We start from the raw sequence: 26095 nt of genomic DNA on the forward strand, positions 1-26095 counted from the left end.
CCGCAGCCCGTGTGTCCGTCTGTTGTCTGTCCGCGCTGCGTGCCGCGCCCGGCGCGGGGTGCTCAGAGCTTGCTGCCGCCGCGGCGCTTTGCTCCCGCAGGGGTGGTGAACACGGTGGCCAGGCTGGCCAAGACCTGCAGCCTGCGCCTCACGGCCGACAAGCTGTATTTCATCCTCTCGGATAAAGTGGCGAACGGAGGCGTCAGCGTGTGGTGCGAGCTGTGCCAGGTGAGCGGGGCGGTGGGCGCCGCGCCGGGCTGGCTCCCCTCCGCCGCGCCGCGCCGCGCCGCCGCTGCGGGCCCGGCCCGTGGCAGGGGCCCTGCGGGCCGCTCGGGTCCTGCCCGGCTGCCGAAGGCGCTCGGTTTTCCAGGACGGCTTTTACCTCCGCACGGCCCGGGCCTTGGCTGTCCCTGAAGCCTGCCCTGGCTCAGTAGGGTCTGCCTGGCATCGGCTCCCCATCGCAGCGGTCGCGCTGGGCACGGTACGCGGCAGGGCTGAGTCAGTAGCTGTGGCTCTGTGGGATTCTTTTTTCCTTCTTTTTTTTGTTTTTTTGTTTTTCCTGTGCTTSCAATGGGCCTTCGTCCTGATGCAGCCTGTACTGATTCTTGCAGGTGACACCGTGTGGAGGAAAGTTTCACGCTGTAGATGTTCAATTTTAACCTTACAGCCTGTTAACATCAAACCTGCCTTTTTTGGTTTGCTTGTTTGACTTACTTTATTTCCTGCTTTACAGGGGAATTTCTTTGATGAGTTCCAGATGGAAGGAGTAGCTGCAGAGCACAATGAAATCTRTTTGGAGCTAGTGCCTGAGAACCTGTCAAGAGCATTAAAAACAGCCCAGAATGCTAAGACAGTGAAGATCAAGCTGACCAACAAACACTGTCCTTGTCTCACAGTAGCTGTGGAGCTAGTAAGTGCAAGAATACTTTTACTGTCATGAAGTAAAAGCACTGTAAAGTTAAGTCAAGAGGCAGAGCAAGAATGCAATATGCATGCTTTAAGTAACTTTCTCTTAACTCCTTGCAACCTGATACCTTTCCTCCTTCCTTGAGAATCTTGAAATCCTTCTGGGATGATTGCATTCTCTTTGAATCCTCCTGCACTGATAGGCTTTAATGTAGTGTTTTGTTCTGTTTTTCTTTTCTTTTTTTTTCTTTTCCCACTGGACCGTTCTAAACTGCTATCTTCTGGTGTCTCCTGCGTTAATGCTGCTGAACTGCTTAGCTCTAAAGATAGCTTGTAGGTACCAATGACTGATGCTTCCCAAGCTCTTCCTTATGCAAAAGGGAAGTCCACTTCATAGTGCTGAACCTATGGAAAATGAAACAGAGCATCTAGTCATACTAGTATTTCCCAGCATAGGGCTGAAAATCCTGGCTTCGGAATTGAAGTTGTATTTTTAACTGCAAGAATGTTCTTTCTCTCTCACTCAAGCCATCCTTGTCAAGCAGCAGTCGAATTGTGACACATGACATTCCAGTGGGGGTTATTCCCAGAAGATTATGGAATGACTTCAGAGAGCCCAGTGTGCCAGACTTCGATGTAAGCAACTGTTTTTGTGATCTGTGCTGGCTGGGGAAGTTGTGACTGGATGGTAGTGCAGGAGTAAGYTGCTAGTGGGCTCAGGAAGGGGATGGAAAGGAAAAATGGAGGAACTGGAGCGAATTGGGAAGTGGGTTCTATCATTACAAGAAAGCCTAGGTGTTGGTAAAATACAGCAGGTGCTTACCTGCTGTTGATAGGTGAGGTGGAAGGAGGAAGGAGGAAAGGACRTTTTTGGCAGGAGTATCTTGAAAACACAGAGGTCTGTTCCTCTTTCATGTGATTTATCTCCCATGTGACCCAGACATTCTCTGTCTGAAATTCATGGCTCATCTAGCAGAGTTAGGTGAAAGTATGTTTTGACCTGGTATTTGTCTATCCTGTGCTGACTTAGAGTAGAGCCATGAGGGAAGGTCTCAGTGGCAGTGTGCTCTGATTTGAGGTTGTAGATGTCATATACTTACATGGCTAAGTCACTCTATTCTCAATACATAGCACAGCAGAGGTGTGGATGCCTTTTGTTGTGTCATTTCAGACTGACCATGGTGCCATTATAAAGCTGAGTGCAGTTGTATAGCAATGTATAATCTCTTTCCTCWGTGACTGGACTGGTGTTAACTGCTGGTAACATAGATATGGATACGCATGTGAACTTGATCTGCAAAAGCTTTGTGTGTTTTGTGTTTTGCACRCAGCCTTGGGACAGCTTTTCTGACACATATATCAGAGAGTATAAGAATCAGTAACTTGAAATTAGTTTTTTATGTCTGAAGCACTTGCTAGAGCAGTGGCCCAGTGGTACAACGAGGAAGAGAGATCCTCTGTTCAAGGGTCTTTTGCTGATTTGATTTAAATGGTGTGCTCCTGCACTGAGTAAGTAGCAGAGGAGGGCGACATAAAGACAGAAGTGAAGGGGGAGTAGGCATTGCATCCCCTTGTGAAAAAGTCATATGAATGCATTTCTTCCTGTGTCTTTTTAGGTCAGTATTTACCTACCAGTATTAAAAACAATGAAGAGTGTGGTGGAGAGAATGAAGAACCTCAGCAATTGCATTGTAAGTTAAGGCAGGTCTCATATCTGAAGAGCTTCAAGTGCGTGTCCTTGTAGCATTTTTCCCTGTTGCCCAAACTGGTGAGCTCATGTTGCATCTTGCAAGGGATGTGTTTGGGCTAGGTCACACATTGAACTGGAGTCATCTGAGGTCTGTGCAAGGACTGAAGGGGAGGGTGACATTTATTTCGGGACTGACGTTGGAGAGCTTGTCCTGGACTTCACTGAACATTGTGCTCTTTGTACTGAGTCCTTGAAAGAATGTGGCATTGTGTGCTGCAAGGTTCTTCACTTGAGAACGATGCATTTTGTAGCTGAATATTCAAATGTTTGAGTGCTGTTCAAAAGTGCAGTTGGGCTGTCAGCTCGCTGAAGCACTTCTGGAAACTTGTTTTTGAACTAAGCAGTAATTTTTCTATAATTCTCAAGTGCATAAGTGGCTTGCCTAAAAATGAGATTGATTATATTGCAGGTGATTGAAGCAAACTTGAGTGGAGAGATGAACTTGAAAATAGAAACTGATTTAGTGTCTGTAACAACACATTTTAAAGACTTAGGAAATCCTCCCTGGGGTAAGTTGCCATATTCGCTGCCTTTCATGTTTGTCTGGTCTCGTGACTTAGATGTGCTGCCGATAACAATACCCACCTTCTGCCAGTACTTAACTACAAAATAGCATTGTTGCTTTGAAGTCTGCAAATACAACCCAGAAAGAAAAGTGGCTAATGACTGTTCGGTGTATGCGGAGGAATTTCTTCCAATTATCTGCGACAACTTTGTAGAAAACTGGCATTCCCTTCCTTAAACTGCTGTTGATTTTAGAAAAGATCCTCTGGAGATCATTTAGTCCCACCCCCTGTTCAGGCAAGGTCACCTAGAGCAGGCTGCCCAGGACTGTGTCCAGGYAGTTTTTGAGTATCTCCAAGGATGGAGACTTACATTTAAGTATCAACTGTTCACTGATTGTCAGCTATGTTCTTTTACCTATTGAAACGCCTTTTGAGACTTTGGCTAAGTGTACTGTTCTTATACTTGTAGCATCAGACGATGAATGTCAAAGTTCTGCTCAAGGCAGAGATCYGGAGACCATGGCTGAGGCACGCATAGACATCAAGAAGCTGCTGCAGCTGCTTGCAGGACAGCAAGTCAATCCCACAAAAGCTTTGTGCAGTAAGTTCAACAGCTCTACTTGCAAAATCTAGTCAAAGGGGTCTGCCATACTCGTAGACGTAACAGAACAGCATAGCTACCCTTCTGACAGCTTGGAACTTGGCTATTTTTACTGTGCCTGTGAACTTTGAGTATTTCTATATTTCATTAAGGAGCTTCAGGCATTAGGAGTTTGGAAAAAGTAAAATTTAAAAATGAAGGCTAGGCCCTTTAAAAGTATCATATTGAATATCCAGACTGACTAATCAGGGGAGGTCTTCATGTTTTCTTTGCTTTTGAAGTTAAATTGTTGTATTTGGAAAAGGTTTTGGTTTTGCAAAGTCTTTAGAGAGAACTGACCTGCTCTCAGGTGTCAGATGTACTGATTTGCTCAGGTACTTTCTTACATTGGATACTGAATTGATTCTAATATCCAGGTGCRTTTTACACAGCCAGTGTTGCTAACCACAGGGAATAAAATATATATTTTATTCCTAAGCAAAGACTGTAGTATTTTGTATCCTATTTTGATAATGTTGTATGTTTCTCCTAAGAATGTCTGCCCTCCTAAGAAAGCATCTGCATTATTGTCTAATGCAACATGTATGAATTTTCCAGGGAAGATTTAAATCATAGATAGACTTCTAAGCCTATAKATTACATGTTTCCTTTTTGGCATCTGCTTTTATGGACCCTCCGGGACTTCCGTATTACAGGATGATATGTCTAGTAAACCTTCTGTCAGGAGTGTGGCATTCTGTAGATGATGTCATTTAAAGTATTTGCATCTTCCTTCAGACTGGATTTGTGTTTCCCCCCTCCAGATATTGTAAGTAGAAGGATCGTCCACTTCATCTTGCTCCATGAGGACGTTTCACTTCAGTATTTCATTCCGGCACTTGCATGAATGCTCTTGAATCTCCATCATTTTCCAGTCCGAGGCCTTTTCCACAAAGCATGAGACAAGTATGAGTTGCTGGAGTGCTCTCATGTGATATGCTGTTGGATGCAGGCATGAGCTGGTCATTATATCTGTTTTTATGAAGTTACCAAAGAATTTCTGCATCCAGAAGACCATTTTTGCGAAGCATTGCTGCTATGAGAGACACGCAGCATTGGAGAGCTGGCATATCTGAGTGTTACAGAGAGAAGAACTTTTGGAAATCTGCATATGCTTTTAGTATGCTTTGAGCTGCGGGAAAAGAAATGTAATTTTTTTTCCTCTTCAACAAACATCAAGGCAGAATTGACTTCTAGAGTTCATGCTGGATGTATTCAGTATCAGACAACACAGCTCTGAGTTAAGGGATCCCTAAGCAGGCTGTTGTATATGTGTAGGGCAGGATAACGTTCTGCAGAGCTGACACATCGGTATTTTTCAGGTTAAGAGAGCAATTAGTGTTGCTGTTCTTGCAGATAGAAAAGGCTGGAGGAGCGGCAGTGGTCAATACAATGGTATACACAAGGGTTGACGGGGTATTCCTATAGCCCACTGCAAGTATTATTGCTGTTCTAAACTCCATCACCTTCCAGGCCCATGTATCATGGTAGGTGCTGTTTTATGTCTTAGGCACAGAATAGAATACTTGAGCTCCATACCTGTTTAACTGTGCACATCTGGGCTGTTTTCTTAAATAATGAGAAAGGTGAAGAGAGGTGAATCACTTAGTTCTTACCTTTGTATCTTAGGGAGCCAGGCTAGCATTAGAGTTCTTTGCTGCTATTTTGCAGTGGTCAGATAATCTGAAATGCATCTGTCAAGTGTGTTAGAGAGTCAGATGATCTGTCCTAAAGGTGTGACAAGGCRTGTGTTATGTTCAGCACCAACTGTTCATGTTGTTAATGCAACTCAAGTGGAAGCATCTTTTACTGTACTGTACTACTGCCCTGGTCCTCAGTTTCTTATATTCCAAATCTTTAAAAAAATTCTGAGAGTATCTCTAAGCTAGCAAATAGAAATAACATCCCACAAGAAGAGACTAGTATTCTAGCCTGCTTGTTTGGGCTTGTTCACGTAAATGTCCAATCTGCTACTGTTTTTCCATCCTGTCCCTGCCTGACCTCTATGTCCAGATGTGTCAGAGCATGCTCTGTTTTCTTTTCTTCCCTCTTCATGAAAAACTGATGTAGAACGGGCAGTCTACCTTGGCATCTTCCGCCCTCTGAACACCATATGATAACAAAATGGGATATAAAGGAACACTGCAGAGGTTAAATGTGCTGTAGGTAACTGAAACTGAGAAAATCTGTTTGTATCTAAAAAGCTAAGTTCCTTAAGAAGAGTTTTGCTGGTATAGGACCAAAGATTCTGGACCTGGAACTGCACTTTAGGCCTCCTGTAACTGRAAACAGTACAGGCTCTTCAGCTTTCAGATGAAGTCTATCTGTCATGGCAAGTACCTAACTCCTCCTGGGAGTTAAGCACTTAATTAGTGAAGCTGTAGTGTCCTATGATGCTTAAAACAGTCTAGGGCTTTTTTTCTGTTTTGAAAAAGTAGTTCCAACACCCCATGCTCAAGAGTGAATGTACCCTTATGCTGCAAACTATACCAGAATAGGGAGTTGATGTGTATTAAACCTAACCATTTTTTTACTCTGCCTGTTCAGGAAATAAGATTATTTTTCCTTCTTTTATGCTAACTAGTGAACTCCCTAAGCAGAAAGCATTTTCCAAATCCTGTTTCCACAACCAACTACAGTTACCCCCTAAAATCTGTGTGTAATCAAAATCACTGTAAATCAAGTTACATGGATTTGCATGGTAGAGGTATACAATAAAATATTCTTGAATTGTCTTCCGAAGAGAGGGGAAAACTGCAACCCTATCTAATGGTACAATGTCTGATCCGTGAAAGTGGGTCTTGAAACCTGGATTTTTCTCCTTTGGAAAACAATCATTTCTTATCACCTGATGGAAGTGGCTTTTTCTGGTGTGGCGTAAGAACCAAAAAGTAACATTCAGCTTATTCCCTCAGCTGTGTTGGCTCTACAATTGCTATTTTAAACAAGTGATCACAATTCATAATTGCAAGAAAATGATTAAAAAAAAAAGATAGGAATARTACTCGTGTGGGTAAGCAATACGCTGTGAGTATGCAATGAGACAATGACATCCTTTTCATATCCTTGAGGAGAGGAGGCTGGACAGATGAGCAGAGGTGGAAGTCTCTCCAGTCCCCCGTGATTGCCTACCCTTCCCACCTAAATGTAGCACAAGGACTGGGCTCTCCAGCCCCGTTATCTAGTTGAAGCATATGGTACTGATCGAGGGAAAATAACATTTACTCAGGTTTAAATCTGCTGTCCTCTGTGAATTTGGTTACCAGGGCAGGGGGAGCACTAATGGCCCTTAATGGCTCTGAGCAGCCACCACCACCACCACCATCTGTGGGCAGGTTGGGGGGTCCAGTTTCAGCTCAGGTCAGGGCACTCTATCCTGCCCTGAACTATGTCGGGGTGGGATTGGGCCCGGGCCCTGTTGCTGAATTGATGCTTGGGTTTCCTGGATTGACCTCGACCTGGCTTGTTACGTTGCCTTTCAGTGGCAACAGGCTATCGCTACCTGCTGCTCTTTGCTTCCCTTCCTGCCTGGAGCAGTTCCACTCTTGCTGCTCCCTGGCTTCACTAATGAGAAAAAGCATTTCTCACTAATAGCCCTAGCTGGTTTTGTATGAGCAACTTTTTTTTTTTCTTTTAAGCTAGAAATTTCTTCTGGTRGTTTAAGCAACACTTAATTTTGTTTGCACCAAGGCAAAATCAAGTATAGTATCAGTCTGGCATGCAACTGTAAAGAGGAGCTTAGGAGCAGTCTTGCCAAGATAGGTTAATTGTGGCTTAAAAGATAGCTGCTTTCTGTATTATAAAATCTTAAAGAGCAGGCAGGATAGGATTCATGGACGTACATTTTTTCCCCCAAATAATCTTCAAAAATAAGAATTTAGAGAAAAAGGACTAGCATCTGTCAGTCAAAATCACTGAGTTTAACTTTACATCCCTAATTTCGGAGAGGCATATGATTGGAATAATCTGTTTGTCAAGTAGTGCAAGTAATAGGTGGCAACTGATGTTCTGAAAGCTTGGTTGAAAGCAGACTATCCACCCATCCCTCACCAACACCAGCTGATCTCCACTTTCCTAGGGTTCTGCCTGGAGTTTGTATGGTGCAGAACTCTTCTGGAGCTGGAGGGCTGATGCTGGATGTCCTTGTCCCTGCTTTGTAACACCTGAGCTAGCAGATTCCTTAATTCCTCCTGCAGACCATATCTGTGCACACTCTCTTGGTTAATACCCAGGTGTAAGAGGATGAAAACAGGCATTGAGGGAGGAAGCTGCTGTACCCCTATCCTAACTTTTCTGTTGGTCTGGCCAGCTACATCATGAGCTCTTCATGTTCCCTCTGAACTTTGCTCGCCTACCTGGTGGGCTTTTCCRGGTCATCCCTGTTCCTGTGGCCTTCCTGAATTGTGGCTTGAATGTGTGCACCAAGGCTTTATATGCTTATATATTGCATATATGTATATGCATATATGTTCGTTTTATATATATATATATATGTATTTTATATACACAAACTGACATTTTCACTTTTAGTCAGATGGGTTTTATTTTTTCCGCTCTTCCTAGAAAAAAAAGATCACCCACCTCAAAACATTTATCAAAACCACTTGTATCCCTGTGCTACCTTCATTTTGCTAAGCTAGAAATATTCTTTGTATAGCTTTCTGTTTAATTAGCATGTTGAGTTTGCTGGCCTCATCTACTAGGTGTCTTTTCCCACTTGCGTCTTGAGATTTTGAATTCATAAGGCTAATTAGCTGACTTAGAAACTGGATAAAGGGAGGACAGTTGTGTASTGCTGAAGTAGGCAGTCTTAGCAGGAGGAAGTTGCTACGTAATCCTCTGGAATTAATTTTACAAGAACTCTTATTGATGAATGTAACTAAAAGAGATATGCTAATGAAATTAGCTAATGACATAAAGCTGGAAGACATTAGCACAGACAGTGTGCTACAGATGGGTTAGGTGGCCATAAGTGCTGTAGAAGTATTGAGAAAATAGGTTGAAACTTAAGTCTGAACTGCAAGACTATGCASTTAGAAGCTTAAAATACCAAATTCTGCCAGTTCTCATCATATGGAAATCACAAAGGAGGACATGTAGTACTTACCAATGATCAGTTGCAAGACTGACTTATTACTGTGAATAAATACATCAAGGACTAAACACTGGGAGAGAGAAGAGCTATTTTAAGTACTTTTGCAGAAAAGAAGATGAGTGCTAATTGACCTTAAATTTAGAATTAGGTGACTTATAGTAGAAATAGCAAGGACAAACCGTGCTTGAATTTAATCTGACACCTGTATAAACAGTGGATACAATTTTCAGTGAAAATAGTTGACAGATTTCCCTTAACAGTTATAATAAATATGTAGCTGGTTCAGGTATTCCACTCTCCTATGTCAACTACAATTTTAAAAAAATGCTGAGGTTACACTGATGTTAAAAGTCATGTAGCTAGCTTGTCCTTATATAACATCCACATAGCAAACTTTAAGAAGATAATATCTCTTTTCTCATCTGTGAGACCTCTGGTAAGCTTGCTGTTATTACTTATGCTCATAGATAGAGGTCGAGACGTGAGTTTCTGTGCTGGAGGCTGGCTGAAATGTGCAGGATCAGAAGGGTAAAACAAGGGCTCTTCATGTGGTCCCCCTACCCTTGTCCTGGTAAGCAGTTCCGCTGGAAAAACTGTTTTGCACAAAGATGCTCTTGTGAAATCCACAGTTTGTGTGATAACGTAGTCATTCTAGGTGATCTCGTAGATATGTGATTATATATATATGATTTAAGATAATACTTTGTTTTAGTATTTTTGTTATCTACACTGCTTTGAAATCCTGTTGTCCAAACTACACTGTAATTGCTCTCAGCTTGCTTTATTATTACGTAAGGATAATGAGTATCTAGAGAATTTTCACTGGAGTGAAACTGAAGTTTGATCTTACTGCTATTTCATATTTGTAAAGAGACTCTCTGGTTGTCTGGCCTTCTTGCTGAATYCTTCTCCTTCAGATTTCAGGATTTCTTTAAAGTTGCTGAAATGAGAATGGTGAAGCAGTTGTCAAAATCAAGCCATCACTAACTGAATCAGTACGTGGAACTAAATATTTTAGGCACTTTACTCTGTGTCCAAAAATGTGTTAATATTTGACATGAGTAAACCGTTCATTTTGTAAAATAAGACAGGTATTTTGACAACTTGACATCTCCCAGTGATGCCATGCTGGCTGTCATCAGCCCAGATTTGTAGGTGAGCATCTCCTGATAGCTGCTCTTTTCCTTAGTGTGATGACTGGAGCTAGGGTTAGTTTCTGAAAATCTCTGCTTTCACTTTTCCTCTGAAAAATAACAGAGAAGTGTTAAGTCAACAAGTGTTGACTGGTATATTACAATCAAAGAGCTTGAAAATCTAGTTGAGGTGTAGTTAACATTCAAAAACAGAGGAGGCAAATGGAAAGAGTGCTCTATTTCATGATAATTGAAGCCTGATTGAACTAAGGAGGCAGGAAGAAGTACTGGAGTTCATGTTCCTGGCCGTTTATGGCCTTCCTTCACATCTCAAGTGCTTGAGCTGGAGTATTTCAGTACTGATAACTCCCTGCACTCAGTCAGGCTCACGAGTCRTGATAGAGACTTGGCTCTCCAGTGTCTGAATTAGCTTTAAGGATATGACAGCACTTTCTCTAATAGTGAGCTCACCAAAGAGGGCTGAACAGCTAGGTTTTATTTAGAAATGTAATTATTTTTTAGAGGAAACTTAGGCTAGTCAAGAGAGAATAGAAATGAGTATAATTTACATGCTAGTCTTCCCCTGTCTGGCATTTGTGCAGGGAATCTTGCTGCTTTGCGTAGTTTTCGATTCACAGTGATTGAGTTACAGCAAACTTTGAGAAGTATTTCGGTCACTTCTAAGGCCTTTGGTTTAGGCTCTCTTGTGACTTCCTTTCTAGCCCCCTGTACAGTTTCTCAGACTTTATCTTCTTTAGACAGGTGTAGGAGCAACATCTGCTTTTTTCCTCAGGGCTCGAGCTGGCCAAGAGTGTATTCTTAAAGAAGCATACCTACACTGAGAATCTGCCAATACACTGCCCATCAAAGGGGGCTATGGCCCTGCAGAGACAAAAGATTGCTTAGTCATACATGCAGTTGTTAGTAATTCAAAGCATTTGATAAAGAGGCTTATTTTTCCCATGTTCATTTTCCATGCACATCTTCATATTGTCATTCCTTTTGTTTATCAAATTCCAGGAACAAACACTTCCAAAAATCAATCTAGGAGTTTCTAAAACTGGAAGGCTTATGCATTGGTTTTGGACAGAGATGTTCTGTTTATATTGCTGTATGTTTGTCATTGATGTATATTTAAATTCCAGTACTGCCCAGAAACATATATCAAAAGAGTTGTTCTGGATGCAGTACAAGTAGGAAGCTATCTACTGAGAGCAGAGAAGGGTATTTACTGAAGTTGGAATGTTGATCTAACTGTTAGTCTTCCAAAAACTAGTGGAAAATCCCTCACTATTGCCATTAAATATTGGCTAAAATGTGTCCACCCATTTTGCATCAGACACTGTGTATTCATTGCCTGTTGCCAGACCTTGGTACTCAAGAAGTCCTTTCAGGTACGTTAGAACTGTCCATTTTGATAAACTACCAACTTTTGCTGTTATATATTCAATTTCCCCTTTTCCAACATATGTCTTAGAGCATAAAGGCCTTGAGGAGCATAAGACTGGAAAGGATTTCCTGGGTCTTCAAGTCCAGCAATTCCTAGTAATCACCTAATAATCATAATTCTGCTCACAAAACAGATCAAAACTTCTCTTAAGTCTAGGAAGTCTCTTAAGAGACTGTGACCTATAAAGAGAGAGAGAAAACACTTAGTAAAAATAAGTTTGATTAAAGGCTGCTCTTGGAATAAGAACAAAATGGATATAAGCTATTCATTGATAAATTTGCTATTAAAAATTAAGAAAAAGATAAGTGCTAATTAGTAAAGTGGTTTTAGAAGAACCATATCCTTTCCCAGACTTCTTTGCTAGACTGAAAAAAACAAGCTGTTTTACCTTTTAAAATACACCCCTCATTTCCCTAGTAACATTCTAATGACTCTTCTCAGTAGTCTATTCCAGTGTGCATTCAAAAGAAATGCCTTCATACCTCTTAGGCTGTCATAATCTTGTGGCAGAGAATTTGCCTGATGCATTTGAGGACTGTGTTTGCCTTTTTCACAGTCATGCTTTATCCAGGGCTTACAGTCGTCCTGGGAACAAGGGGAGCCCCAAGGTTTTTCTCTGCGCTTTGTTTCCAAGTGTTTAGCTTTCAAGCAATAGCAGAAATATCTCACTGTGATTCTCAAGTGAATGCATGGCTTTGCTCTTTGCATTCCTGAACTTTATCCTGGTTATGTTAAAGGAGTTTCATCAAAGCCATCCAGTTTTATTCATAATATTCTCTTTAGTATTGAGAGTAAATCCCAGCTTTATGTTATCAGTACATTTCATTTGTCCATTCTTTCTTTGTGCCAAGGTCATTTAAAAAAATATTGAATGGCATTGGTCCTTGAGAAACTGCGCTTTTGAGCTCCTTCCAATCTGATAGTTCACTCAATTTTTCTTAGCTTTACAGTTCTTGCACTAATTCACATGCTACTCGGCTAAACTCGTTTCCCTTAGGGTGTCATATCAAATGCTTTGCTGAAGTCCTTTAATTAAGGATTTATTTTTTTATTCTAGTTCCAGTCAGCAATATTCAGTATATCTTACCAGGAAAGACATTATAAAATGCAGTCTTTGCTTTTTATTCTTTTTGGATCAGCAAAGATAGATTATYTGAAAGTTTACTTGCATTTTTAATGACTACAGCTCAGGCAAAGCCCCATAATATGTCTGCACTGTCTTCTTGGTATTAATRCTGTTACTTGAACAGCTTTTTGGTTTGTCACCTTGAAATGTATAATGTCAACATACAAAGCAAATAATAGACGATGTAAAAGAAATAGCATTATTCTGGCATCTAAGAGTATAAAGCTTGTCATGAGAAAGTGCAAATACAAAGTGAAACATTCCAGCTTAAGGGAAATTCAGGGAAAAAATAAAAGGAAGAGATGATAAATATCCCACTGATGAAGAGGTTGTATACTTAAAATCTTGAAAAGATCATATAGAAAAAACTAGAATCTTTAAAAGCAATTTTTCATCATGTTATCCTTAGTAGAAGTCAGTTCACATGAGAAGGTAGGTAAAGGCAATTGAAACTTTTCAATAAAACTTGTTTTTGAGAGGAAATACAGGTTTCAGCTGACAGAGTGCCTGTTTTATGAAAATCTCTATTTCTTGTTAAAAACAGAAATACAGAAATTTCAGATGAAATAATTCACTTCTTTTAAAAGCCTTCTCTTAAGGGTGTGAATATCTTCCTTGCTGAACTCTATTTTCTACGACATGCAACAGCCAAGGATTCCTGTGGTGCAAACCTCCAGTTTTACCAAAAGTTGAGGGACTGTGTCATAAATACAAATATGAAAAGTAGAGATACCCTAATTAGAGCTTCTCGTACTTTTGAGTTCTGTCACATGCTCTAGCGATATCTCTAATTTGAGATTTTTTATTTTTTAGTTCCCTGTATATATCCGAATTGAAATATGTACCTTTTCCTTTTGGAAGAGGAAAACTTTTTTTTTGTTTGTTTGTTTGGGTTTTTTGTTTGTTTTTTAATCCCGCTTAACTATGATATTTCAAGCAGATTTTGGAATTGTGCTGTCTTGCAAATCTCTGAACCAACCATCAGGTGGTAAGAGAGTGGTGGAAATTACTAAAATTGGTTGCCATTTGTTCCAATCTGGCATTATGTTAACACAAGAAATAATCTGCTTTTCCATTTCACTTGCTATTTCACTTCTGGCTGTATAATTTAAAATAGAAATAAATTTAATTTCAGATGTTGCAATATCTGTTTTGGTTTGTTATTTAGGAGTTTAGCTATTTAATCAATTTTACTCTGATTTAGAACCACCTAAGACTGTTCAAGTTGCTGTTTGAGAAGGCAAACTTTAAATGCCAAGTGGTGAGTACTAAATATAAGACAAAGTATTTAGACAAGGCATTGGCCGTCTCCTTCTCTACCTTAGCTGGCTTTAGAGGTGACAGAGGAGGATGCCAAGGCTGGCTCTGTCTCCTGTGCAACTCTGTACCACAGGGAGGGGGAGATTCTCTCCAGCTCCTGCGTTGTAGCTGCCCATCAGCTGTGTGGGACAGTCTGATACAAGCAAGGCCCTGGCAGGTTTTCAGTGGTGCTGAGAAAGCCTAGGAGAAAGCTAGAAACAACATTTTTACGTTGCTTCTGACTTGCACCAATATTTCTAGATACACTTGCATTTGAATTCACCTCCTCACTGAGCTGTCTGGTCCTGAACAATTTTTCTTTGTATTGTTTCATAGAAATCATTAAAGAGCTCAGGCCTGTCGTGATTGTTGAATTTACTTCTTGACTCTATCTAGCATAGATCTTGGTCAGGCCCTGTTTTTGATATATCCGAATTTGCATGTCACTTTTTAATACTTGCTTTGATTCATTGGTTAGAAGATAGTAAGAGTTAATTCAGAGAGTGGTAGCAAGGTTGTAGACTTCATTAAAATAATTATTTTAAATGGCAGCCATGAAAATTGCTCTTGAGCAGACCCAGAGAATTAAGAAACTTGTAGTTGCTTCAATCATAAAGCTTCGTGTGCAAGCATACTTTGTCTAATTCAAAGTTAAATCTTGCATTTAGTGGGGTTATTTAGTCTGAAGTTGGTAGCAAGAAATAATAATGGCTAGCCATGCAGTGACTAAGTAACTATGCCTGGTAAGCTGAATCCTTTTGGTCCTTCTTGTAACCATCCAAAAAAGACTTCTGTCATAGTGAAGTCTGGCATTTGAGAACACTAACAAATCTTTAAGCCAAGTTCACATTATTTGCAGCAGTCCTAATACAATGTTTTGTATGTTGGTTCCCAGTTTACATTTATAGGATTAAATATTCCAGTTATTACTAAGTCTTATTAGATAAGGCTTCTTCTGCAGTTTTAAGCTAAAATTTTAGCTTTACTGAATTGGGTAGCAAAAATTACTCTGCCTTCAGGAAAGATTTTCTTTGCATCTGTTAATTAGAGTAAAAACTTTCTTGTTTCCTACACTTTCTGTAGAGTACATGGTATTATGTAACTAATCCWTGTGCTTTTTTTATGCTGCTTTAGTGGAAAATTTTCCRTGTGTTCATTTTTAATGCTATAGCAATTCAAAAAGAATTAAATTTTTGGTTAAAGAGAACAATAGAGGGTGCTAGAGAGCTGGGAGAAGTGTATTACTTTGCACTCTGCTCAAATTGAGTTCTCTGTCTCTTGTCTGAGAAAAACAAAGCTCGGAACAACCGGTGGATCTCAGTTAACACTTGGGGGACTGGGRTGGGGAGTGGATTTTTTATGCTGTTTCATGAAGAACACTTTCAGAGAATCTGCCAGCGACTAAATGTTAGATTGGAATTACGTAAACCTTGTCTGCTATGGAAGAAATACTGTTTCTAGAGCCAGAGAATGACCTGAGACAAATCATTTAGGTGCAAACCCCTAGAGATGCTGAATTCACTTGAGATTAATTAGCTAAATAGCTTAAAGGATCTGGACTTAAGTCTGTCTGTGATTKTAGTTCAGTAAAGGAATGCAGGAATTCGCTGCTATTGATACCAAATAGTAAGTTCTTCGTTTTGTTAAATTCGCCAGATTTAAAGTCAGGCCCCTGTGAGTTTCTGTGGCATATTGTCCTATCATATACCCATAGAAGATGCCAAGCTGGGGCTCCAAGCAAGTAATTTGCCCTACTATGCAAAGATCAGATAGACTGGCTGAAATGGAAACTGAGAGACACTAAATATAGTCAGTCAAATGTCATTAGTCTTTTTAACAAATGAAAACTTACGAGAAGAATTCTTACCTTGTATATGCAAAAGTTAAATGACACTCAGATCAAAAGCATTTTAAGTGATGTCCAGTCATGTGCTGGCTCTCATTATAGTCTCGGCAAAATCTGGAAACATCTTTGTTCTTTTTTTCTCTCCAAAAACCTGGCAATGTTTGTAATTGCTCCATAAATCTTTTCTCTACAGAAATTATCTTTAATTTTGTATAATAATGTAGAAGAATCTGTATGCAGGCCTGAGACTTTTAAGAGGCTCAGAAATATTTGTTAATTTGTAGTGGCTAGCTCTCAGCTGGTATAAATCAGCTTAGTTAGTCTGAAATCACTAGAGTTACGACAGTTTATGCTAGTTGAAAGGTCCGACTCTGTAATGCTTTGAGACATTGAGAAGAAGGAAGTGGTCTGCCCAGTGGTACGGCAGCCCTGTTTATAGTTCTTGTTTGTGACATTCCTTTTGGGAGCTGAAAATAAATCCAGATTCCAGTCATGACATCTGAATTTCCATCAGGCACAACAGTTTCTGATGAAGATGCAAACATCAGCATGCCATTGGCTTGGGTTTTTGTTTTTGTTTGGAGTTTCTGGCTTGGCTTCTACCCATCCAGTTGTACTTATTTAATCTGAAGTGTCTGTGAGCCTGTGTAGTTTCAGCATAAGACCAAACGTTAACGAGATGGAGGGCATTTGGTTCCTCTATAGCAAAATTAATCCTAGTGCCTGTTTTAGAAGACAGAAAAAAGTTGCAGAGCACCTACATCTACCCTGGGAACTGCTGGCCTGGGCCAGTGTGCTGAATGAGATAAAGCAGACTCCAAATTATCAAAGGCTTTTCTGGTGCTCTGAGGCGATGGAGCCAGGGCTTCCTTCCAGGGGCTGGGAATTTAGGTGAAGTGCTTGACTTTAGGACGTGGTACTGATCCACGCAAAGCCCTTCTCCCCAGAGGTAGATCAGAGAGACAGAGGTTCAAGAGGRTGATTGAGATTGGAGCAATGTATTCAATAGAAATTGAATCAGGGAGCAGGAGGGATGTGGAGTACATGTCACAAGTATTTTGTTTCATTCTAGACTTAAGATGCTTTTTTATTATTATCATTTTGTTAGTTTTGGGAGGGAACTCGCRTTGGGGACTTTTGGTTGTTTACCTCTAACAAACTAGAAATAATGAAGACCATTACAGCTCAATAAAACTTTACCACATACTCATTCTGCCTCCAAATGTTTCCATAAATAATTCTCAGAATTTTATCTTTTTGGCCTGTTTCATGTAGTGCAGGCATTTGAGCTCAAGCCCCTCCAGGCAGGGGTGGTAGCATTGTCCAAAAATTTGGCTGCAGCTTCAAGTGCTCAAGTCAGCCAGAGGGTATGATAGCAGTTAAGTGTCCTGGATCTGTAACTGATGTCATTAAAGGCAATTTCTGTATTGTTTTTGGAGTCTTACAGAGCAAGAGTCATTACAGTGACCCTTTCCTCTCTGATTTCAAGCCTCTCTGTCTCTGGGAGACAGACTGGGGGTTTTGACCTTACTCCATATGTATCAAATCAGAGTGCCTTCAGGATGCTTTCTGCAAGTGAACTTTCCGAGTCTTTGAACATACCTCCTTGGTCGGCAAGTTTACGATCCAACTCTTCAGGGCTAAAGATTCAGCTCGTGAAAATCAGTGAATTTCCATGAGAGAAACTACGATTTGCAATCAGACGGGCCCTTAAATACTGCAGCAGCACATGAGATAGTGGGGCCCCTGAGAGGGGCCTCTGTGGTGGAATGAATAATTAACTCCCTCAAGTATGGTGCATGTTGCTACAGTGATGTGTTGCCCATATTTTAATAAGGGATGACCACAAAACATTTCTCCTTTGATCTGCAATAGATTCTGAGTCTCAGAGGATGTGTGTGTTTTGTGGCGAGAAGAGAGGAGGCTGCAGAGACACTGTTCATTTAGGTTTTCCCATTATGCAAAATCACTTTCTCACAACTAAACTAGTTGGAAATGAACTGTTTGGTTAGATTGCTCTAGTAGCATGGAAATCCCATCCCACACAGACTGGACACCTCCCTTCATCAACAGTGCAGACTTGAGGCAGATAGAGGTGTTCCTTCCCCATGGACTTGCTATATACCAGCTCAAACACCTGTACAATGTATATACATGGGCAATTTGAATCTTAAGGTATTGATCCCATACTGTTGCCTAACTGAGCTCAAGCACATGCTTAGGAAAGCTGCTGATTTTAATGACACCTAAGAAACACTGCCACTTAAGGATGAGTTTAATTGCTAGGCTGAATGTTTGGCTGAATGGAGTCCTAAAGTACTTCAGCATGAAAGTTCAGTATCATCTTTACATGATTTTCCTCATTTCTGAAGTGCAGAGCAGTGCAGTTATGTTCAGTGTTTTGAAGCACAGACATCCAAACTTGACTGAAGGAGTGTAAGAAGATACCAATGTCACTTTTATGAAGAGTAGTAGTTTTCAGAATAATAATGAAAATAACATAAGTTATTTCATTTACTAAGGTGCAGGATTATTACAGTAGTCCCAAAGGAGCAAGTAGATCTGAAAAGAAATCTGTTCTGTTGGTGCCCTTCCCCATTTTCATGCCAATGTGTCTATGTTTATACTGTGACCTCCCCCCAAAACCAGCCTCTGAACATCTGGAAAATATTCTATAATTCATTTGTGCTACTATAGTGATCCTGTCAGTAAAATGGTGGGGGTGATTAGTCACAACTTTTCTCATTATTAAATTAAATCACAGATCTCTGTCATGCAATGAGTTAAAATGAGAGGATGGATTTCTTCTCCTACTGCTAATGGTTGTCACATTTCTTACACAGAAATGGCGAGAGTCCTTTCAAGGAAGATTAGTGAGACTGGACCTTGACCATGTTACTAAATGGTCTTTTAATCTTTTCTTAGACAGAGGATGGAAGAAAGTAGTTGTCAGAACCTGGGAAAAAAGTAACTTTCTGATACGATAACTGAGTTATGCTGGCAAGACCAGGCCAGCAGAGGAACTACTTAAATTTGAATCACTCATATTATCGAAGCTAGGAAAGTCAGAAAATAAGTTACACTCCTAGGAGAAACATTAATGGTTTGATTTGGTGCTACCGTGTTGTATTCATTGCATCCCAGTTGACTTATACCCACCTTGGGGTGGGTTTGGTTTCTGATGAACTGTCCTTATTCTGGAAGAAACTCAGAGTTTCTTTATCAGGTATCCATTTTGGCACAGCTTGCAGTAGCAGYGTAGCTAATAGTGGAAGAACTAGCAATAAATTACATACTTTTAATATCTGATATCGCCTCCTTTTTAGCACCTGCTCTCCCCTGCTTCTACCTGGTAACTAAAAAAACTGTTACCTAGATGCTCTATTCCCCAGCACCCCCTGGACCACTGCAAATGGGCAGGATCACTGCATCCTGTAATTCTCCATTGTCCTTCTCTGACCCAAGACTGAATTCTGTTTAGTGTGTTCATCAGTGTTTTAGCAAATCGGTTCTGACATTAAAAAGAGCGTGTTTGCTGCCAAATTATCACTGGATATGTTAGGAATCAAATCCTGATGGGGAAAACTGGAGAGCATTTTTCTCTTGGTGATAGGCATATCTCGGTGAGTAGGTTGTGCAATTCCTCATCAGCCCAGTCCAAACTATCAAATATTCAGGAGAGAAAAAGATATTCTATGAGAAATGCCAGTAATGCACAATTTTAACCAATGTATTTCCTCTTGTTTTAAAAAATCTTCATATTCTTGTAAGCATCAAAGATAGCACCACTTAAATACGGGCAATTTTCATATGGAGCATTTCTTATGTGTGTTATGTTGAGGGCATGGCAGATAAAATACAACGTACTACAAAATGTCACAGGATTTAACAGTGTGAATTTCAAATTCACACGRTATTGGCAATATTGACCTATTTCTGCTTTTAGAGAAGTCAACATTCAAGTTTTCGTTAGCTCTTCAGGGCAGGAGACCAGTGGTGAGTGCTTTGGGAAATCTCAGCCTCACTGCCTCCAGGAGGCAGACAGAGCCTTAACTTTTAAAGGCTCACGTTAAAGGCTCCTGCGCACTTTGGTCAGTGCATTGCCTTTAGGATAACAAAGAATCTTGATTCCACTCTGCGATCCAAAGTAATCTAGCTTAGTGATTGACTGTTTTCCCTGTAGTATACAGTGCTGGAAAATAATAATTTTTCAAGTAAAAAATGGTATTTTCTGTTTTTGAAACTTTGCAGCAAATTGTTACGTGTCAGTTTGTAACATGGCTTCTTTCCAAGATATTTAAACTTCTGTACAAATATGTGTTTTGCATTAAAGCATAATTTGAACAAAATGAGACATGCACTTGGCTTTCTATATGTCAAAGAAGTAATAGCTTTTCAAAATAGGTATATATTTGATTTATGAGAGTGCCAACAGGACCCATTAGGCTACCTGTGTACAATGGATAGCAATCCTCATTCCAGAGAATTGACATTTTAGAAAGAAAGAGACAGAAGTAGGATACTAATATTGTTCTGCATTTACAGGTGGATCTAACATGGATGATCTGAATAGTTTACCCAGTTTTGCCCATGAGATTTGTTTGTGGGAGGGTTGCAAATTCAAATCCCAAGTTGGACAGGTTACCTTTTTGTAAGGTAAATGGTAAATCAGTCCTGGCTGTCTAGTTAATGGATTAGGTGATTTTCTGTGTTCTGTGAATTTGATGCAGTAGGCAAAATATGCTTCGAATCAGTATTTCTTTTCAGACAGTTGGACTACTCAGTTCTGCTGCATGAATGGGAAGTGCTTTGCTGTACAGARTAAGTAAGTGAGAGTTTATTTGTCTGTGAGACTTCATCTTATGAACTGACAAAACAGATAGATGAAATCCGATTTAATAGTTTTGAAGAATGGGATAAGGCAGAGYGTTTCTTTGGTACCAGCCTTTCCTTTTCTATGCCATGCTTTTACCATTAACATTTTTGCTAACTGAAGGATACAGATCAATCAAGAATGCACTCGTCTCTTCTCTAGAACTGTCTGTACTGTTCAAGTGCTTGAGCRTAGTCCCAAATAAACGCTGAAGTTGGGGGGGGGGCGAAAAAAAAAGCTGCAATATTTTTTCCCCCTGTTATCCTTAGATAGACAAWATACAGTCGTGCGTCAAAATCTCACCATTATTGGCTGTGCAGAATTAAGCATAGCAGCTTTGTCTGTTGGATAAGGACAACAAAGATGCCCGCAGGGGATGTTCACACAATTGCGACTGTCTGAAAAAGTTTCCTCAGCTGGAAGTTACTGTCCCTCAGGTTCTTGGTAAGCCCAGTAGGAAGTACAGAAGTTTAGCTTAAGCCACTGCTGAAGGGATTTGTGTGAAGTCTGAAGATTTCACTGCCAGAATCTTTCTTGAATAGCAACTTTCCCTTTCCCCAATCTCTTAGGAGTGAAGCCTCTTTGATATTAATGAAGTTAAAGAGTTGGAGAAGAAGAAATGTAAGTGTAATAGATACTACTGCTTACCCTGTATGGTCCATTTCACTATGGCTGGCTGAAATGTTATCTCTCCGGGAACATGTTATCACTTCTAATGTCAGTTTTACTGTATCAATTCTTTCTGCAGTTAGCCTGTCATGGTTTCAGAGGCTAGATTTATTTTTAATTTTGGTCTTCATTAGATTTCTCTGACATTTCTGCTCCCTTTAAAGCTTTAATGATAGCTTTTGTTTATTGTCTTTTCATTGATAGGGGCTAATCTTGTTTTTGGTGTCTTAATCTGAGCAAGTGATACACTTCGTATAGTACGTTAAATGTTCCCTGGTGATGGGAGGGAGGCGACGCATAACTAAGCTGATTATCTAGGGAAAGCATTTTGTGAAGTAAAAACTATAGTATCTGCAGGCATCCTTAGTACAGCATACCTCCATTACACTTAGCAATGGTTAAGAAATGGGGTCTCTTAAGTATGGGCAAATACTGAGGGAGTTCACTGTAGTCCTCTCAAATCCCTTATATATGTGGGTTCAGTTTGTACTCAGATTTTACAGCTTAAGGATTCTTCTGGTGTTTAGTATCTCACAGGAAGAAACTGCTAATTCCCGGCATCAAGCAGCTAATAGTAGACATTGGTTTTGTTTTTGTGTTGAAATAAAAAGATTGTAACAATTAAATTAGCTATAGGATTTGAGGCCCCTTTCTTTTATGTTTATCATTTTGTTTTGCTGTCAATATTACTAATTGTCTTAAAAATTAATTTTGCATATTGTCAATATTTTTGCTTTAAATTCTTCATGTGACGGTTGATGTTTTTGTCAGGGAAGGAAATGTGCTGTTTGGCCTGTTCTGGTCAAAACTGTATTTCCAGCAGTTTTAATCTACTTACTAGAACACAGAGAAACTGTTTGGTTCAATTGATGTGAAACTTAATGAACTAAAATAAAATTCTATGTTTGCTCATTTTGGAGGCCTGCACAGAGTTATTGTATTTCTCTTGCTAATCTAATCTGTAGCAAACCCAGAAGGAACATGTCTGAGTTGGACTTTGTGGTCACCCGGGGAGCTGTAATAGGTATTGGAGGGGCTGCCAGTGAGTATCTTGTCTGAAGCAGAGCTTGAGGCACCAGGGATGCTCCTGCAAACTGCTGCTGGGGCAATACCCTTCTTCCTGCTCTCAGAGCAGCTCTGAAACTTTTATGGCAGTAGGAAACACTGAGAGTGATTTCTGCTCTTGAGCCTGCCAGTTTGACRTGTTTGTTTTTACTTAAGATTCAATTGCCCTTTATAAAGACTGGGTGGAACTATAGTGTGTCTAAAACCCCAGTAGTCTCCTTACAATATTCCCCAACTGTCTGTAAGCTTCTTGAGTCATCTGTTATGTCTTCCCGGAAGATAGAAATGTTCATATTGGACATATGTGAAGTAGTTAAGTCAATTAAAAAAAAAGCTCTCACAGATGCTCCAGTACCAGTAAAGCCTCTGAAATAACTTGTCTTMTATAAAGTCCATTTTTTCACTCCAGCCAATCTCATTCAAATCAGTAGGTGGATTTTCAACCCTTCTCACTGGCACTTCACATCTGTCTTTAATTTTCCTTCTGGAAAGCAGAATTCAGTCCATTCTAGTTTTGTAAATGAGAAATTCCTTTCTCTATTTACTGGAGTCTGCTTGTTTCTTTGAAGGTTGATGTTCCTGTGCAATATTGAGCTATGTGACTGCATAGCCCGGTATGTTCAGACAGTGTTGTGTTTTTTCCCAGGAAGTGATGTGTCCTTCCAACAGATTTATTTGCAGCTTGCTAATGTGTAACTGATATGTTTTGGTCTGGAAKGTGTTATACTATTTTTGAAGTTAAATTTTGTGAAAAACGTAAAAATATAAGCTTAAACCTTTCTCTGATTTCCAATCTGATTTTACTTGTTGTTTATGTATTTAATTACAGTGTTGCTTAACCTTTTTTTTCTTTAAATTATTCATTAAAAGTGGACTCTAAAAGTACAAGTCTGCTGAAAGCTGAAAGTGCCAATTTCTATTAACWGGCAGTTGATGACCAAAGTGTGAGCCAAGGGCAACCCCACTCCATTTAAAGTGCTTAAATGAATCACCCCCAACTTTGGAAATAATCAGGGAAATCAGAGTCTGTACTTAATTGAAGATGTTCCTTTTTTGCTAGTCATTACAAGGGAAAAATTAACTGATGGAGACTTAGTGCTCATTAATATAAATATTTCTTGATGGCAGAAATTCMTCATTCCAAAACTCATTGTTAATCAAAAAAATACAAAGCCAGAGTATCCACTAGAATAAGCAAAAGGAGTTAAAATAGAAGATAAGTTGTCTAAAAGTACTCCAAATACSTTAATGCCCAAAATACTCGTATTTGCACTTTCTTCTTTGTCTTGAAGTTATGCAGCACCTATGCAAGTGGCATTTTGGATAGGACTGCCCTAGCATGGACATCACARGTGAAGAAAGTGAGGGGGAATGGTCATATCCTGACATGTAGYTGGCCCTGCCTGCAGTATTTTAGCATGAAGTAATAGTTCACTGAAAAAATATCAGTTGCTCCAGATATGTCTTTGGCAGTTCAAGCCACTAAATATAGAACAATATTGAAATATTTAGTTGTTCCACAACTAACATCAGAAAGATTATGTGGTACTGTACTTGTTTCAGTGTCCTGCATATCTCAGTTGTATTATTCATCAGCTCTACCGTCAGGAGATCTCTCAAGCCCCAGCTGGAGATGGTCTATAAGCACAACTGGTGCCATGAAATCAGCAGGAGGTGGCATTGCTTCTGTGTACTTTGCAATCTGGGCTCAGTTTTAAGTCTTGCATAATATTTATGTGTCAGAAGAGTTAAAAAGAATATTTTAGGGATTCTGTAGAAGTGTAGTTGAATTTTGCTTAGTAGTATTTCATATAACCTTCGCACAGTTTTAAGTAACTAAAGGAATAGAGTTTCAAATTAAAACAGGAAAAAACTTTCAGATTGAAACTTAAATGCATTTTAACCTGTAAGATGCTTGTGTTCTCATAAGTCATCACTGGTACAAATTTGCATATTTCAGCAGWCACAAGAAAATTCATACAGCAAATTGCATATACAATCATTTACTCAATTTGAGATGAACCACTCCCCAYTGAAATCAATGGAAAAATGTGCATCCATCTAAAAGGTACTTAACATTTATCCTACTACATTTTCAAATGACTTCAAAATTAAATCTAAACATGCTAAACTGTTTTACAAAATTTTGACTTCAGCTAAAGTAACGCTTAACATCTCCAAGCACATGCTTGCAAGAACTCATAAATGAAAGATTTTGCAAGGCYTGTTTATGAAGGAAAATTTGGAACAGTAACAAGTTTGAATGATTTCAAAGCATGAGTCACAAAATTCAGTACTCATTTGCAGGTGTAGCAACACTGAAGTGTTTGAAATGTTTCAGGTAACATACAATAATCTTTGAAGAGAAATCCACAGTAGAAAAAACTTAACCTACTCAGAGCCCTATACTTCAGGACATAAACTGATAAACAGCTGAGTCCTATACAGATCCTCTTTCATCCTAGCTTATTACACTTTTAAATTAAGTCATGAAGTTTATGCACCTGATATTGAAAGCCAGTATAAGACATAGGTGTTCCTCCAAGTGTACTTGGGCTAACGGGTCTTTCGAATTTAGCAGTTCTTACTAGCACTTAAAATTACTAACAATTTTTTCTAGTTTCCTTAGTACTTAATTTGACACWCACTCCTCTGTGAAGCCATTTAAATAGACCAGCTATAGGCCATTGAGGTTAAAAAGTGCTTCCTTTTCRTGTAGGGTGTATTTTTTTGGAGGTGGAGGGGATTCTTCCACTCTCCCTTTTAGATAGGCTAAGAGCCTGTATTACCTGTTAGATCTTGAACATGTTGTTAGATGTACCCTTTTTTTCAATTGCCACAATATCAGWTTGTACTTGAATGAAAAAGAATGAGAAGTTCAATATGAAAATGAAGTAGAAAGTCTTTTTTTTWAAAAAAAAATCTTTGCCTACTGTATTATTTTCTAGACCATGACTCTGAGTTGCCTATGAATTAGCTTATTGAGTTCAGCTGTGTAGTCAGYGTCATTGCTAATAGCAGAGGGACTCTTCGGGCATTTCTAATCTAACACAGCTCAAGGCAGGTCTTGTCTTGGACTTGAAAYTTCCCAGCTTTGCCTCGGCTGCACAAATCACTCACTAGGCGCTCCCATCGGTGTTTGCCTTCAGGCTGGTACACGCAGCCAGCTAGGCTCTTTGCACATCAGACCGTAACTGCAAAGCCTGCCTCTTTACCGACACAAGACCTAAGTGGCGCTTTCTCCTGTAGCTGCTCAAGCGTRAATGTGGCCTCTGTGCTGGCTGCCATTAGTGGGTCACGGCTCACAGCTGGCGAGGAGGAGGATACCTTGATCCTGGTGGCTGTCACCAGGAGACAAGGAGAGGTCTTCATGCCGTGTGGGATGTAGTGTTCAGGGTGGATGAACAGTGAAATAAATAACCAACCCTCAATGTATATCATCACTAGGACAGCAGCAATGGTAGGCTGCTCAAACAGTCCCAAACTGCTGTGAGAGACCAGAAATGAAGTAGTGAACATCAGAGATGACCTGTCTAACCATGTGCTGGAAAGCTTGACAACTGGTTAGTGACCAACCAGTAGCTCAAAAGTGTAGTTCAGGTATCACACACTGCTTGTAGAAAGCAAAGGGAAAGGTAAGCAAAAGAAAACCAAAATTTCACAGGGAACAGAAATCTAAATTAAATTAGTTCAGATTACTCAAATTATAAACAAGTTTCACCAAATGAGTTGGGACA

General features: G+C 39.8%; 1 protein-coding gene across 1 annotated transcript; it reads left to right on the top strand.

Annotated features, from left to right (window-relative positions):
- Positions 1-6: 6 nt before the first annotated feature.
- Positions 7-13750, top strand: HUS1 (HUS1 checkpoint clamp component; the record flags this gene model as incomplete). Its single annotated transcript, XM_085302201.1, has 7 exons — positions 7-228; positions 734-910; positions 1435-1542; positions 2523-2597; positions 3066-3165; positions 3632-3763; positions 4567-13750. Coding segments are annotated over 7 exons (897 nt in total), but the record flags the coding sequence as incomplete, so codon positions are not given.
- Positions 13751-26095: the final 12345 nt, after the last annotated feature.

This window comes from Rhea americana, unplaced genomic scaffold (genome assembly GCF_003343005.1).
Source record: "Rhea americana isolate MKP2758 unplaced genomic scaffold, rheAme1 scaffold_189, whole genome shotgun sequence".
In the NCBI taxonomy this organism is placed as follows: domain Eukaryota; kingdom Metazoa; phylum Chordata; class Aves; order Rheiformes; family Rheidae; genus Rhea; species Rhea americana.